The sequence below is a fragment of the Sceloporus occidentalis genome, unplaced genomic scaffold, assembly GCF_023333645.1.
Source record: "Sceloporus occidentalis isolate IW3139 unplaced genomic scaffold, rSceOcc1.0.p SCAF_5, whole genome shotgun sequence".
In the NCBI taxonomy this organism is placed as follows: domain Eukaryota; kingdom Metazoa; phylum Chordata; class Lepidosauria; order Squamata; family Phrynosomatidae; genus Sceloporus; species Sceloporus occidentalis.
The window spans coordinates 126750670-126768392 of NW_028316985.1; the positions used below are offsets into that span (position 1 = coordinate 126750670).

Genomic DNA, 17723 nt, shown 5'->3' on the forward strand with positions numbered 1-17723 from the left:
GGGTCAAATCTTGTCTGTGCCATGGGTTCTTGAGGTAGCCCTAGGCAAGTCACAGACTCTCTTTCTCAACCACAGTCTTCCCATCTGCAGTGTGGGAACCTACCTTACAGCTTCATTGCAAGGATTATGAGATAATGCACACGAACCACCTTCAGCACTCAATAGAAATGTGAAGTATTATCAAAGTGTTGATTCATAAGAAAGCTATGCATAGTTACAGGAATGATAGATTGCTTCTTGTTAAAATGGAGGATAATTTCTCTCCCCAATGAAGTGTGAAAATACTCGGGCCTGTAACCAGCAAATAATTTTTTAAAAATAGGTCACACTTAGCTACATACAGTGACCTGATTTGTGCTGGATCAACATGTTATCAAGTTGCAGTTGTCACTATAAAGCAAGCGTGATGAAGTCTGCCTCCTCTAACTAACATCAAAACGTGCTGTTGTCATCCCTATACACTGACAGAGAGTTTTGAAGGCAGTACTTTCCAGTGAGACAGTATAAATGTGGTGAGAAAGATCTCCAGGATTTGAAAAACTAGCAGGGCCACACTGATGATTTATAATCATCTGCTTTAATAACATCCTGATACTTTTACTACAACAGGGAACAAGCCTTAATTTTCTTCTTCTCTTAAATTTGTGATGCTTAATTATATGAGGGATAGTTAAATGTTTCTGTAAAGTAGGCCACTAGAGAGTCCAAGGAGTAATTTGACGTGCTGAGCCAGCAGTCTGGGCTGTTGGGCAGAAGGGGTAGGAAACAACTCCCAAATGTGTAGCAAATGAATCAATACAAGTACAACCAGATTGCTTTGCCTCTACAAATAGAAACAGAAAAGCAATAACAGAGTTATAATGTCTGACACACATAGTTAAGAAAACAAATCTAAACACAGACACATTGGCTTGGCTTTTATTGGAAAGCCTAAATGCAATCTATAGTCATCAAGTTGTGGAAAAATTTGGAACACATATAAAGTTAGGAAGGCAAATTAAAAGAACAATACAAATCAGACAAAATTTACATTTCAAAATAGCATGAAAGCATTTTGACTGGCTTTGCCCAAAATACTTTGAATCGCCTTATTTTTGTCAGCTGATTATTTTAATACATTTTTTTTTCATTTTTTATTTTAAAAAAGGTCTTTTGTTTTACATATTCTCCACAGTCATTGTGTCATGTAGGAGCAGGCCCATATCAGAAAGGGTTTTTATTTCATTATGAAAAGGGCTTATTATACCTACTGACAAGGCTGTTATTTGGATTGCATCTAAATTTAGCATCATGAGATACAAAAGTTGATGGGTTACTGGTGCCAATATCAGGGATAAAGAACAAGGGCACATCAGGTAGAAGCATCAGTTGCATCCTCACATTATACATGGGGTACTTTTGTAGTATGCCAAAGAATGATAACACTCTACAACATCTTTTGCACAAGCCTAATTCCATCAATAGCACTTATAGCGCTGTGATACAGTGCTGCTGTACCAGAACCAGAACCACAAACATCTTGCATTTCCTAAACTGAAAAAAAAATAAAGATGGCAGAAATGGCACACATCAGTAGTTTTTATGGATCCAAGTTTCTAAATCTGGACTCCTTGTTGGTTGGGAAAAAAAGGAAACCCTTTATTTGCACTTTAAATGTAATAAAATAACAGCTTTTGTTCTAAATGTCAGCAGTTCCATAGGTTCTACTCAAGGGGGACACAGATAGTAATAGCACTGATAACGCAGCTTCAGAAACTGGCTTGACCTACTCACAGCCTGTTTGACAAGACTCCTACTGTGCAGTTGAGAGCACACATAATACCATAGAATCTCAGGGCAGAAAGCAGTTAGAAAACTATTTTTATTCTATCCACAGAACTTCCTCCATATGATTAAGACACATTCACCTGCCGTTTATTACCATTCTGAATACTTACAGCACAATAAAAATTACCCCCCCCCCAAAAAAAAAACCAACAGTATTTCAAAACACTCTGTGGTTGAAAACAGCACAAAAGTACAAGGGCTTTTGCTCAGCAAAGGTGATGGGTCTGGGAATGGCCCTGAAACGATGCTGCCTCTCTTTTGTCTTTTCCCTCCCCTTACAAATGATGCATTAAAAAGAGAACTGAATGCAATGTTTAATCATGCATTCCCACTAAAAATGGTCATCTGTAAAAACTGTTGTATTTGTAAAAAATAACAAGAGGCAAATAAGAAATGCAGACTTCCTGGCACACAAGGCTTTAGGAGGCACTGCATGTGTGTGTGTGTTTGTCTGTTATCTTTTTGAAAAGAAAAGTTACCGTTATCTGAAGGGTTTTTTTTAAAAAAATTGGATGTTGAGGCTCAATATTTTGGAAAAGTGAGTAAATTCTGTACTACTGAAATAGGCAGAATGACCATGGCAAGACTGTAGGCATTGTGTGATCAGTGTCCCTCTGAATGCAGTTACTAGGCCATGAAAGATCCATGAGACACATTTGCTTCTAATGACTGGTTTGCTTGTCTTCCTTAAAAAAGAGGTGCTGGTGGTAGGAGATGTACCTGCCAAAGTTTTTTTCCATGTGGCATGGAGACTTTGTTGGTCCCCTTGCAAGCATGGAAACCTGGGACAGTAGATGAGTCCAATGTGAGAGAAGATTTCAAAACTGAGCAATGTAAGAGAAGATTTCAGAATCAGTTTAGAAACATCCCTCTTTATTATTACTGTATAAGTTCCACAGCAAAGGCTTGGTTCAAAAGGGATGAGCTATGGCCCAAACTGAGCTCTCAGATCTGAATGCAAATGACAGCCTGTCTTTACAGGCAGCATTGCTAAACTGTATCATGGCTTCCTGATATGGATTAGGCACTAAGCTGAATCTCTCCTCTTCCTGTTTCCCCCTTTAAGTTCCCAGTGACTCTTTTGGCAGACAAGAGGTTTAAAGGCGAGGGTATTTCTTTAGTTCACTGCTCCATCTACCCAGATTACCATTGTGACTAGTTTTCCTTCTTCTTTCACAGAGAGGACAAAGGTGGATGACCTGCCCCTCATAAATTAGAAATGTGGGTTAACAGATGCACTATCCTGCCATTCGTGTGCATTTGCTAAACATCCAAGGCTGCAATCCTAAATGTGATTACTAGAAAAACAGCCCCACTGAACACATTGGGATTTACTTCTGTGTAAACATTCATAGGATTGTACTTTTCATCACATATCACAGTTTCATACCCCACATTTTTAAAATGTGTAGTATCAAGCTGCAAGATGAATAAATGCCCCTTTAAGACTGGGAGAGGACAAGGCAAGCCCAGCCTAAAAAAAGTCTGCTATCCTACAGGAGAGTCTTACTGAATTACTATTAATCGAGGGGCCAAGCAAAGGTAGAGGAAAACGAAAGAGGCTGTTGCTCATTTACTTACAAATTTAGGACCACTTCATTCTTTCATGGAGTGATCAAAAGGGAAAGATGCACCATTTTTAAAGCTAATACAAAAATATTAACACTTCTGTCCATTAGTCATACACAGTTATATCTCTACAATATAACTCTTTATACTGTACAGCTATAACATAACAAAAGGTGCAATTCCTTTAAAAAAATTCACACACTGCACATTTTTATCATTTTATTTTAAGTATAAACCTTTTTTAAACACTTTACATAAATTAACTCCTCTGAGACTAATATTTGATGTACAGTAAATTGTAATTCATATAAAAATCCATAAACAACTTGTCTCACATAATTTACAAAAAAAATCAAGGTTTCCTTTGCTTCTCTGTGACAAGGATTCTACTTGCCATTTTATCCCACAAGGCAAACCCCACTATCATTGTAAAATCCATTATTAACTCCCATTGTAGCATAAATTGCTTGTGCCAATGTCCTTTTAGAAAGCAGCACAGTTTAAAGCCATTGGGGTTTTGATAAACAAGAGGTTTTGCCCCGCATTTTAAAACGAACAGAGATATATACCACATCTTATGTAGAGAGAGGGACAGAGTGAGACGGGGGGGGGGGGGGAGGAGGAGGGAAAGAAAGACTATTTCTTGTAAGCAAAGGTCAACAATTTTGTAATATTTGGAAACACTGTATGGATCTGTTTCTTATTTAAACACAGTGCCTCAAAGGACTAGGCAGCCTGTTGCAAACCCTTTAGGTCTCTTTTTCAATATTTTCAGTCCGACTTGAGTGCAGCGATATGCATATGTAAACATATTCTTTAAAGCAGATCACCTTTAAGGTCATTCAGAAAAAAACCCAGTTTTTCTTTTAGTAATATCATTCTTCTGGAAGGCTCTCTTTTTGTTGCAGAGTCTGTTCAGATTGTGCTACAGAAAAATCTGAGCAAAGGTGTACGTTTAGGCTCAAGTAGTAATGCAGCAAAACAATTTGGTCTCCTTCTTAGAAGACACTGGCACAGAGTCAGTCTCTTTGGCAGCCCAGGTTCAACCAGTGTGTTACCTCTTTCCAATCTCACTTTGCCTAAGGAACTGTATATTGTTAGCACTGTCTGCTAATTCGGGGTATTGCTCCACGGAGAGTACATAGTACCCATCATATCCTTGGACTTTCCCAGCACTCAGCAGTTGCCTCTTTTCTCCTTCTGTCCACAGCCTGGCACCTTCCTCACCATCTCTTACTCTTTGCTGTTCTCTGGCCCAGGCATTGGAAAGAGCCCTTTGCCTAGCCTGCTCTAATATCCGTGCCTTCTCCTCATCGAGAGTCATGCCGTAGCGGACATGAAGAGCCAGTGCGCCATACTGCATTTCGACATCAGCAAACCTACGAGTCCTGCCATTCACCACTGTGGTGGACTGGGAAACGGTGACATTGATTCCATTTTCCAGGGCCTTTCGGCCACTCGTCAATCTCAGTGTGCCCAGGTCACTCTCTGGTGAGGTTGTCTTTATGAAATAGTGTGTGTCCTTCCCTTCAACAGTGAAATGCAAGTTTTCCAGGTAGTATGCATTGTTCAGAACAGCTGCCACTTTGATACAATCCTCATTGGCAATGTTGAGCACATTAGTCTGCACTTTGCCTTGATTGACTGCAAGCATAACCCCTTTCCCAATCAGAGACTTCACAGTTGCAAACCACAACCATGATTTCTCACTGCCAGGCCTGCATTTGCTGATCTGGACTTCTGCCATCTTTCCTAGGGACAGGAAAGCCTTTGCTTGCCTTGCCACTTGTTGTTGCACTCCGGAAATTGGCTGAAAACAAGAAGAGACAGAAGTTTTACAAACCATCTGTAGTCCCTAGATTCCAACAGTCGCGCATTTGTTGGCACGATGCCTGGAGCTGACAATAGGATATGCCACAATTGACACTGCCAAAGAGTTAATTGAATCCACATACTGCCCTATTTTCTTTGATAATGTTCAGTGCTTTATCTCCTTTTATTTTTGGTCTTGATGAGGTTACAAAAAAGGAAATAGAGTAAAATGCTTGTACTCAGTCAGTTTGAAACATACATAAAGACCATCCTATTAATTAGAATGTGCACAGGTATATTTTAAATATTAATTACTACATCATAAAACATCTGCACAAAGAAAAAGTAAAATGTTTTGTAAATGGGGCAGTGGAGGTAGTGAGTGTAACTGGCTTGTTAAAAGGCACAGAAATAGACGAGGGCTTACATTTTGTTTTGAACTTCCTACAACTCACAGGGCCAAACTTTCCCCAGAGTCATAAAAAACAATTTAAGACAATTACTATACTGTCCAGCAATTTCTCTTCACACCATCCCTTTTAGAGGAAGACCTAATACAAAGCCTTGTTCTACTTATGTAAAACTGCACTGAAACTGTTATTATGGATCTGCTCTCAAGGACAGCAAAGCCAAGATTCTAACTGACACTCATAGAGTGTAATACTCCACTGGTATCATTACACTGGAAGCATGAAGTTCTGGAACCCAGGTTGGGAGATGACTAGCTGATCATAGGTTTAATGTTATTGAGCAGCATCCTAAACATAATGATGAGCGTAGGACCAAGTTACATATCTGATCATTTGTAGAGGTAACTATAAAGAGACGATCACTTGATAACAGATCTTCATTGATTTCAAGCTGCCTTTTTTTAAACATATATAATGGAGCATTACATTTGCTCTCAAAAGACATGGATGCACAATGTTCTTTGTCTGCTGTCTGTAAAACCCCTCTCCGAATAGCTAGATGTATTGTACCTCTTTTAAATCAATCCATTGGGAAATTTTCTGATTGATATATGATTTATTTATTAGTGGATGCCAATGAACATATAACAGGAACTGTGCATTTTCCTCTGTTACTAAATTCCTAACTGTGTTGTCTCTGACCACATAATAAATAACATAACATACTAAAAACATGTGTGTGTGTGTGTCTAAAATGGAAGGACTTTGTAATCTTCCAGTTCAAACTCAATCTATGGTAGCCCTTTGGCTGAGTGATCCACCTGAGTGGACGCAGCAACCGGCAGCGGCGCGAGACCGCCCATTTTGGGCGGTCTGTAACACGCCTTAGTCACATTACTTAGGCTACAGATAGGGAATAGGGAGGACAGCATTTTCCTTCCTCTCCCATGACTGCGGGGCCTGTAAGTGGAGGAGAACCTCACACTGATAGATTGGTTTCTCTGTGGGAACACACTTTAACAAACTGATACAAATGGTGGCTTCTTGATGAATATATCATGTGAAATCATCCTGCCTCTTTTTCACAGTCAGATAAGTTAGAGCAACCTTTTGGAACAAACATTATGGGCAAGCAACTGCTCAGAGTTTCTTACTCCTTGCTGGTAACTGAAACCATGATGGCACATGGCCTTTTGATCTCTGAACAGTTAAGATTTATAATCACTATTTTCCTAAATAGCAGGTATTACTTTTCTACTTTCCATTCCATTCATTTTTACCTGTCATTTAAGCCAGCTACAAATTTCTGCTCTGCAGTAGTTTTTTTCTTCCCAAGAAATTTCATAAGCACCTAGAGTTTTGGCTCTATGTAATGTAATGGGTTTTACCTAAGGTAATTTCACATTCAATATTTTATCTTCACATATAAAACATGGTTAATATTAAAGAGAAGTAAAATTGTACTGGTGCTTGGTATGCATAATTTATATCACCTGTTCTTCTGTTTATTTCACAGTCTATTTTTTATTACAGTGTTCACTTTCTGCCTTGAGGCATGGTACTGCTATAAATCCAATCTCCATAGTTTCAAAAGGGAAAGTTACAATTCTAAAAGAGGATTTCAAAGTACTATTATTTATTGATTAGTTCTCCCCTTGCCCCTTCATTTGTGGTCTGCATTATGGAAAGCTAACTACAATACGATAAAATTCAGATACAATCTTTAGTAAATGCACAAAAAAGAGCAAAATTAGCATCTGAACTATGGATATTGTTCAGAAAAAGATCTAGCAAGAACATCTTTACAATGGACATTTAATTTTTTCCCTTAAATATCATGTAAGCCTTTGAAGATCATAGTGTTCAAATGGAACAGTGTTCTCATTCAATTCTGTTACAGTTTCATTTTAATTCTTTTTTTTTTCCTTACCGGTACATCATCCCACTGTTGACTCTTCACAAGTTCATAAGAGGGCTCTGTTAAATCAAATTTGGGCACAGGGAATCCTGGGATGGCATTGTGCAGGTGGAAACCAAATGTTACCAGCCAGCTATTAACATCTACAAAAGAAGTATAAAAAGAGAGAGAAAGAAACATCATACTCCTTCCTTGTATTTTTCTGAAAGTACGGTTGCAGAGGTTTTATTCATAGCTGCAGAACTGGATAGTACTTTGAGCTGTAATCAAAAATATTTAATAGCAAAAATGAAACAAAACACATTAGGGCTTACAGAATATCCTATCTGTGAGTGTCTGTTATTATCCTCAGCTGCATTTCCTCTTTTTGGAATGGAAACTGAATCACAGAATCATAAAATCTTACAGTTGAAAGGCCCTCCAAGGGCCATCTAGTCCAACCACCTGCCAGGCAGGAATCTACAACAAAAGTACTCCTGAAGGATGCTCCTACAACCCTTGTTTAAAGACCTACAAAGGAGGAAGACTCCACTCCCCCTCCCGAGGCAGTCTATTCCACTTTCAAACAAATCTTAGGATAAAAATAAATAAATAAATCCTATTGGGCAACTGTGAATATGTAACCTAGTTACACACGAGGATATTACACATTTACAATCCCTATGCAGCCTCTATTTGAGGGCTGGGTAGGGACTGTGCAAGTTCCTTAAACCCCACTTATGCAGCCACAGTGATCAACAAAGGCTCATTCCCCTGTTGATCAGGAAATAGCTGCTTGACCTTCTCACCCCTCCTTGTGTCAGTGATCTCTGGAGTGAGGGGGATATGCAACAGGGGTCATTTTCCTGCTGGTTGCACTGGAGATCACTGGGAGGGGAGGGAATGTCAGACACTTCTTTCTCAATAGGCAGAGGAATGGATCTCCAGTGATCCCAGCAGCTGTAGGATTTGAGGGAGAGGTATGCTGGAATTTACTACATAGCAACATTGTTATGGTGCTATGCAGTATGCAGTGGTCATATAGGATTCTGGCAAAATTTTGTCCTAAGGTTTAGGTGGAATTTCTTTTCCTATAAATTGAATCCATTGCTCCAGTCTTTAAGCAGCATGTGTAAATACTGCTTGCAGGATCTCTGCAGCTTGATTTAGATTTGTGTTACTAGATTAGGAACATATTTCCACAGCAAGGATGGAAATAATATTTGAAAATATTTGAAAAAAAATGATGCAAACAGAAACTTTGATAAGAAGACTCTTAGACTTAGAAGAATCTTTGCAATCTAGGCCTTATTCTATGGAAAATTTGCACTTTTTTGCAGAAAAATTGGCATTTTTCTGTGCACAAAACAGCATTTTTAGCACACAAAATACTATTTCTGTGTTGAAGTATTACTTCTTGCACAGGAAATGATATTTTCTCCACAGAAAATGCTGTAATTGGGGATTTAGTCTGTTGAAAATTCACACATGGGTGATTTGCATAGAAAACAGAATATTTTGGGCAGAAAATAGTCACAGAAAATAATATTTCTGCATTGAAATACTTTTTCTGTTCAGAAAATGCTAATTTCTCTGCAAAACCACCATGCGTGCATTTTGTGCTTAATAGTTCCAGAACTGTGTATTTTCAGAAATGCATGGTTTTTGAAGACTTTTTTACAGCAGGAAGAAAATGATTGAAATTAGGATTTTCTCCCTTTCAGAAGAAATTTAGGCCCTGTCTAGACTGGCATGGGGAGTCTGGAGTATCCTGTCCTGAAACTGCCCCAAACCTCCCCTGTTGTAAAGTCCTCAGTTCTGACTACACATGTGTCCCACTGAGCCACCTGACATGTAACAGTTGCCACATGCCATTTCACTCTGATGTCAAAACACAGTGTCCAGTGACAAGTTGCATTGCTGGATGCCTCATTCTGACTGCAGCAGAAACAACTGGCAGAAGTGGCACACATGCTGGGTGGCTCAGCAGCCCATGCCTTGTGGGAAGACAAATTATTAATTATTATCTGGAGCCAACAGAGAGTATTCAAAATGCAAGCGAGTGGGGTAAGTCCTGTGCTGAATGAACCAGCCATCATCTGGTCTGCTCACACCAGAACTGGGCTTTGGGTCATGTGTCTTCTGGTCTCCCCATTCAGGGAATGGGTGGAGGGAGGCCATTGTATTTGGCCTGTGCAGACAGGGCCTCAGCAAAGAATTGCATCCCTAGTCCAGACCCAAACCAAAGGGCAGTCGGGGACCCTTGCACCATACACAATTCCACCATGGATGGCTGCTATGGTACTATCATATGGAATCCTGGGATTTTCAGTTCAGGAAAGAATACGGTATTTGGAATTCTAAGACAGAGTGCTCTATTGACTTACCAAGTTAAAACTTCCAAGATTCTACAGGATGCAACCATGGCATTTAAAGTAGAATTATAGTGCTATAGGTGTGTAATGTGAAAGAAAACATGGTCAACTTGATACCTGAGTAAGACTTGGCAACATTTCAACCTACCTCTATGTTTATTCCTCCAGCAGCTGATCATAGGCACAGCTGAGAGCCACAAATCTCATGTATGCACAGCTTCTAGCTGAAGAGTGAACTTAGCTAGCAGCTATTCAGGCCAACCTGTGGACTCTGGCCTTTAGATTTCCTTGACTTTTACAGCATATCTAGGTGTTAAGTGACATGCTCATTACTGAGTCTGTGGCACCCTAGCAGATTAAAAAAAATGATCATGGCATGGGGTTCATAGATTTCAGCCCATTTCCTCAGATGCATAAGTGTTATCTTGAATTTCAAATATAAATACAGTACATATAGAGCAGATGGGGACAGTCACAAGGAAATTAAATGCAAAAAGAACTGACATGGACAATTACAGTATTAGCACGAGCCATACGACAAACCATGTTCATTGATAATACAAATAACCTGGTATCTGGTAAGCCAGGCTTACTCAGATGGTGATCTATATGCATATGGTGCCTTCCCGATCCTAAGAAGCATAGTTCATGAAGTAGGCTTTGTCAATGCAGTATTAATGCAACCCTTTTATCTCAAATGTTTCTCTAGAATGAAATATTTTATTTGTTTGTTTAAAATATGTATATCCCATCCTATACCGGATGATCTCAGAATTTACAGTAACTTTCCCAAGATTTATAGTTAACGACTGAGATCCTGCATTGGGAAGCTATCTGTAGGATGTAGCCAAAATGTGTCTTCTGGTGCAACCTCCACTATGTGAGTTTGCCCCCTTAAAATAACAGTTTTTGTGTTGGTGGAGATTTGGGGACATGGAAGAGATGCATCCAGCTGTTTTCATTCTACAGGATCCACAGTGACAGGCATCCTTAGGGGCCTTGGGATGTCCCTTACAATGTTAGAGCTGTCTAAAATAAAAGAGAAATGGCAAACAAGAACAGAAAAAGAATAAAACTGTACAAAAGGTGGTTTTTTTTTGTCAACACCAAATTTGGTACACCAAATAGTTTAATTTTTGGACTTAGGCATTAAAGTGCACTTTGGTCAAAGCACAAGGCAAACATGTTACTTCCTGTAGAGATGATGCTTTGGTTCTGAGTGCTCTCTTTTAAGGTACCTGAAAATATGGGAGAAGCATCAGAAAGAGGGAACATCATTTTTCTTTAATACACAGATGCACACAACCATAAATAGCAAGTGGGAGTGACAACACTGTATTTTTCATATTGGTAGAGAAGAGTTTGGAAAACTCTCCTTTACAGAGATAATCAACTGAAGTGCTACATGCAAGAAAGGAGCCGTACCAAGCTCTAGAAAAAGTTGCCATCTGGCATAATACCATCCATAATAGTCAATATATTTACAGGTTTATAATCTGTTTCCATGGTAACTGTCTAGTCAGGCACAGAAACATCAAAATTATATTTTCCTTTCTGTAATTCTTTTATTCAGTATCCCTTGAGCTATAAAATTCTCCAGAGACAAAGGACAGGGCCCAAAATGAAGACGTCTGATTATTTTTAGCTTAATGTCTATTAATGATATAGGAGATAATGTCACTTGGTACTTTAAAATCACTGATGGAAAATTGTGCAGATTTATTTCCTTTGTCTATCATCGTTACCAAAGCGACAGTCCTGATAATTTTCATTAATAGCTATAGAACTATACATACTTTGCATAACCCTGCTTGTTTTGCACCATCCTGTTTTTTCCTTCTCACTTAATGGAACAAACTAGAATATGCATGACAAACTTTAATTTGACTTACTGGGATATATTCTCATTTTATGCAGCATATACTGCTATTAAATAGCTATTTTGATTCCAAAGTGATGTGTACAATGCAATTTGCTTTAAAAAAGTGGTTTATGAGCAAATGGAAAATTCTGTTAACTATATATAAGTTAAAATATGTTTATTTACCTGTAATATAATCTTTTACATCATGTATTCTGCTGGCTGGATTGTTATTTCTGAACATGTATAGATTAAAAGGAGCTGGATCCTTCCCTATTTTTTTCCAGATATCAATGTCAGGTGTAGTCCAACGGCCTGCCAGTATGTCATAATCTCTTTGGCCAAAATGAATTAGTTTGGTTAGAGAATCATAAAGTCCTCCATGGAAGCCTATTACCAACTGGAAGTCAAGATTGGAGTCAAAATAGATTTCACCATATGCTGTGTACTGAATCTGCTTAAGCATTAGACCATTGCTGCTAAAAACAGCCAGTGGTGTGCCAGTGTTGTCTGAGGCGATGTAGAATTCATCTCCACTGCTAATCTCCATAGCAAATAGGTGTCCTTGCAAGTCATAGTACAGAGATGTGATTTCAGAACTTGAATGGTTATATACATGAGTTATCCTTGTTGGATATGTGAGGTCTGCATAAAAAAACTGGAGGTGCTGTCCCAGACTAGTTTTAGTGGAAACTCGTCTTCCAAGTCCATCATAACGGTATATCACTGTCCATCCACTACCTTTGCTATAAACTCTAGTAAGCAGGCCCTTTGAGCTGTATTCAAAGATCTCTGTTCCCCTCTGTCGCAAGAATCCATCTTCATCCAATCGGTATTGTACATCGCCTAGTCGAGTGATTCTATCTCTCAGATCATACCGAAGGGGTGTTAAACGGGCACTATTACTTGGATTCAGCAAATGGAGATTGCCATTTAAGTCATAGTTGTACCGCCACATTATTTTCTCATTTAAGTAAACTGTCTGTAACTGGCCATCAACATCATATTCATAAGCATACTTGGTTGTGTTAGCAAATGGGCCTATTTTTATTTCTCTTTTAGTTACTCGTCCCATGTTATCATACTGAATCGTAATCCAGTACATAAGTGATCTGAATATTTCATACTGAATCTCCTTTATGCGGCCATGGGCATCAAAATGTTTTGTGTATGTCATGACAGCTGTTGAAATTATCTGGTTAATATCATAATATATAACCCCAAATTTTCCAAACTGCTCGACTTTTCCAGAGATGTCATCAAACTGGTAAAGATCAATAGGCAAAGGTGTTTCATTGATAACACCTTGCATGCTAGTCACTCTGAAACTATTGTCATAGCTGTAGTCAAATCGGGCATTTACCATTCCATCCTCACTAAAGCGGAAAATTTGCCTGTCAATCAGTGGACCAATTTGCCTGTATCTAATGGTGCAGATAAAACCATCACTCTGGAGGTTCACTGTTTTCAAAACTCCTGCTGTCTCATCATAAGTAAAACTGACTCTTGTACTATCATACAAAATTTCGGATAGCCGTGTCTGCCTTCTGTATTTGAACAGAACTCTTCGGCTGGTACCCAAGAAAGCAGTTTGTAGCAGCTGTCCTTCCTCATTGTAGTCCATGATGACAGAGGCATTGCTTTCGGGGGGATTGTAGATATTCCGATAGTAACCAATGGAACGGATAGTCTGCATAGTATGCCGAGCAACACTGGGCATGGTTATTGCAGAAAGCCGATCAAGTAAATCATATTCAAAGATGTACTGCCGTTGGCTGTGCAGTAAGAGGACCATAGACTGAAAGGGAGGAAAAAAAGAAGTTTTAGTCAAGTGCCAAAATCACTGTATGATAGCAGTGTTCTATCTGAGTAAATTATCATCATTTAAATCGAATTATCTTTGACCTTACATATTGGTAATTATTCTCTGCCTAATTTATTTGGATACTTAATTGTAAGAGGTTCTGTAATTAGTAGCTCCAGATTCCTAATGTGCTACTTGTTGTGACTGAGTCATTCTTTTATCAAGCACTCACAGCCAAACAGCAGATTGTCAATGGATTTGGATAAGTCATGTTTAATACCGGCAAAAGTGAAGCTGTCTTAAAGCCAATAACTCAAGAAGGGAACAACATATGGAAGTGACAATTTTACTCCTGTAATTAGAGATAATTTAGCGAGAAGTTTACTAGCCTGAAGATTCCTGAACCTCCTCTTCTACATCTATTTGTCAGCTGGGCAAAGCAATTGGTTTGTTATTTAACACCAAACTTTGCAGAGTTAATCAGCCACCAAATGACTTCTTTTGCAGAGCTTCAGATCTGTGTCTTACCGTTAATTTACATTACTGACATCAGGCACTATGAGTCACTAGCTGTTTTCACCTCAGGCATATCCTGCCACTGTCCCCATCCTGGAAAGATGTTGATGAGGGGATGTTTCATCACTTGGCAAAACTTGCTATAGGATCGAACATATGACATTTCTCACAATTTTAAGACTTAGACATGCCCTACTTAGTGATGTGCTAGATAAGTAAAGCACAAGAGTGAGTTAGCAGGGCTGCTACAAGGGGGTACCTAATCTCTTTTTTGGTACAGGAAAACTGACTCTGTGCCAAGCAGCAGAAATTAAATTTAAACAGGAACGCTGGGGAAAGAAAACCCACACAACATTCATAGCTAGTTCTATGTGTATTGGAGAGGGAGTGAACATTTACAGCAAGTCTATTACAGCTTATCTTGCCAATCATAGGATGCACAACAGCTACAGAATTTAAAGTCTGGGTAAGATCAGGCAGCCAGAGTTTTAGAGAAAGGAAGACAGATAGTTATTTGTATGTGAGTAGTGCCACATTCGGAATTCATTAGTTGACGGGTTTTATTTGGTGTCAAATGCTGTCTATTCTCCAAGTCCTTCAGATTCCCTTTTGTAACTAAGAGAGGATATTGTTGTGCCCTGATTATTCACTGCAGTAGATGCTAAATTTTATTGTTTTCATCCGTATTGGAAAACACTGACATTAATTTTAGTTTTTAAAGATGAGAAACAAAGCACCAGGTAACAAATATATAAAATTTGGGACAAATTTGAGAAAAAGAAGTATGCTTACATCTCACTGAAGTCACTGGAATGATATTGCTCTAGTGACTTTTATTTTCAGTTATTTCAAAGGCATCATTAACTCTGCCTGGATTTCATATATAGGCAGCAAACCAGTAAGTCCAAGACAACAACCTATATTTCAGATTGCAAAAAATCATGGGTGCCTTTTCAGAGTGTGACTCTTTGTAGCTTCACAGTCACAAATGGCACATTTCTCAAGGTAACACATGGTTTTTAATCATTTACATGCAATAGTAGTTCACAAATTTAATTGCAGCATGAAGACACCCATTCTCAATTTTGTACCTTACCTTTTCAAGATATGTGTAACTCCATGTTTTGCCATCAGCAAAAACTCTAGAAACAATCCTTCCCTGCCCATCATAATCTACTTTTTCACTAGTGGTGCCTCGCTGGATGCTGCCGATTTGACCTGTAGATGAATATGTAACATTGACAGCCATAAGCTTGCTGCTCGGGAACCAGAGAGTTGGATGTCCTGATGTGTCGTAGGCAATCCTCAACAGAAATTTACGGTGGTCATCATAGATCTTCTCTGTTTTTGTTGTCCGATCAAAGTCAACTGAAAGGAGGTTCCTACCATTAACCTTTTATGAAACAAACAAAACAACAAAATATATAAATGACCATGAGATGTTTGTTATGACCTCCTAGTATCATCAACTGTTTGAAAACATTGTTTAAACACCACATACAATGATTGATTTCCTTCGTCAGTAAATTAATTTAGCAATTTCTTGGTATGAGTGCCAGGGATTAGATTAATCACCATTTTGAAAGGTTTCATTAAATAAAGATGTCCTGGCATTTATTCAAGACCTTTTCAATTAAGTCTCCTGGAACTTAGTTAAATGTTAATATAACATAACAATACATAGATTGATAACTTGTATAGTAATCAGCAAAATTCATGGAGGATAGTAGAGGGACATAGTACAGGTATCAAAAGAAGATGAAAGGCTAGCAAATATTGATGAGATGTAACTAATTTAATTTGAAGTTGATCATTAGGCCTATATAATACCATTTAACAAACAAAGGGCATACATTTTCTATCAAAGCATCCTGAGTGTTGACAGTAAATATTTATATGTAAATGATGATATGATCAAACACGTGGTGGCAAATTACACAGCACTGTAAACAGTACACAATATTATGCTCTCCAAATGAAAAGTTTGATCTAATTATTTCTAGTATTTCAGGGTTCTTTGGCTTGCAGCCAGAAGAAATGTGTTAAACAATCTCCTCTTCCTCTTCTTCAAGACAACTAATCACTCTTAACGTAGATGTTAACTACCATTAAAACAAAGCTATCTGGTACCATTCATGTCTGGCTAAATTTCTCAGATGAGTGTCAGTTTGTCACTGTGATCAAAAATTTTCCAAAGAAACTACCCCCCCCCCCCAAAAAAAAAATAGGTTTAAAGCAAAAGGTTATTATTGAAGCTATACCCACCAGAGCAAAGAAATTCATATCACAGATTTATTTTCCTCATGTTAATTCAAAACTTCGGGATATTAACTGAGTTTAAGACTTACCTCAAGTAAACACTACAGCATAATCCAACTCACTACCCTAGTGTCTATGTTATTGCTGGTGTGGAAGAGCTTAAATAAAACATGGGTTTCCATGATCAACTAGCAAATTTATAGTGTAGTTCTAACCCCAGTTGCATTATCTTTACTAATCCAATCCATCTGATCTGTATCTAAGAGAAGACAGTCTTGTTTAAGGAGCTTAGTCCCAGGTAAGCCAGATCATTCAGTCTCTCTCTGGAACAGGAAATTCACATTCAACAAGGCTAATGAAATTTATGCTAAATATTGTACTAGTCTGTGCACAGACACTGCACTCTGGAAGGTAAATAATAGAAATTATTTGACATCAAATTGCAGTGGTTCACAGTATCAGAGACTGAGGATATACCTCTTTACTTGGGGTATAAGTTAAAGAAGAAACAAGAGGCCTGACTATGCTTACTTGTGGGTATGTGCTTGCAGTCTGAATTTCTTTGCTGTTTTGGAGATAATAATAATAATAATAATAATAATAATAATAATAATAATAGTATTATTTATATTTACATCAATAAAATAATACAATACAGTATAAAAATATAGTCAATAAGATTCTATCATATCGTAAATGCTAACATTAGTACAATAAAATAGCTAGACTATCTCCACAAGCCTTTAAATTTGATTTCTTCTCTTTACAGAATTAAAAGGGGTAAATGTTTAATTGGTTTGCAGTTAAGATGCAGGAAATATCCATCAATGTGCCCATGTTTTCAGGGGTGTAGTTGAATTGTTAGTTCAATTTCCTTGCATTTGGGGTTAAAGCTCCAAACATAACCTTTTGCTTTATACCACAATTTCCTTTTTAGGGAATTTTCCTTCTTTTGAAACACACCCAGACACAAGAAAAAAACAAACATATTATTTATGTTGTTGTTAAGTGCCCTCGAGTTGGTCCTGATTCATGGGGACCCATGGATGAGACATCTCCAAGCCCCCAATCCTCCAGTGCTCTGTCTAAATCCTGTAGATTTAATCCAGTGACCTCCCAAATTGAGTCTAGCCATCTGGTGTGTGGTCTTCTCTTTCTACTGCACTCCAAGTTTCCAAGCATTAACTTATTTTTGAAAGAATCGTGCTTTCTCATGTTGTGGTCCAAATATGATAGCCTCGATTTTGTCATACTGGCTTCCGGGGGAGTTCTGATTTGAGCTGTTCAAGGACCAATTTGTTTGTCTTTTTGGCTGTCCACTGTATCCTTAGCACTCTTTTCCAGCACCACACCTCAAATGAGTTTATTTTTTTCCTATCTGCTTTTTTCACTG

The 17723-nt window shown here is 38.2% G+C and overlaps 1 protein-coding gene across 8 annotated transcripts in view; it reads right to left on the bottom strand.

The window, feature by feature from the left end:
* Nucleotides 1–1075: 1075 nt before the first annotated feature.
* Nucleotides 1076–17723, bottom strand: part of TENM3 (teneurin transmembrane protein 3) — a 495594-nt gene continuing 478946 nt past the window's right edge. For all 8 annotated transcript variants that reach the window (XM_089525433.1, XM_089525431.1, XM_089525429.1 and 5 more), the window contains 4 exons: nt 15168–15464; nt 11938–13549; nt 7549–7679; nt 1076–5206 (listed from right to left, as the gene is read on the bottom strand). In XM_089525433.1, the coding sequence (XP_089381559.1) occupies nt 4451–5206; nt 7549–7679; nt 11938–13549; nt 15168–15464 (2796 nt within the window). In that variant the 3' untranslated portion in view covers nt 1076–4450. The remainder of the gene's footprint in view (nt 5207–7548; nt 7680–11937; nt 13550–15167; nt 15465–17723) is intronic.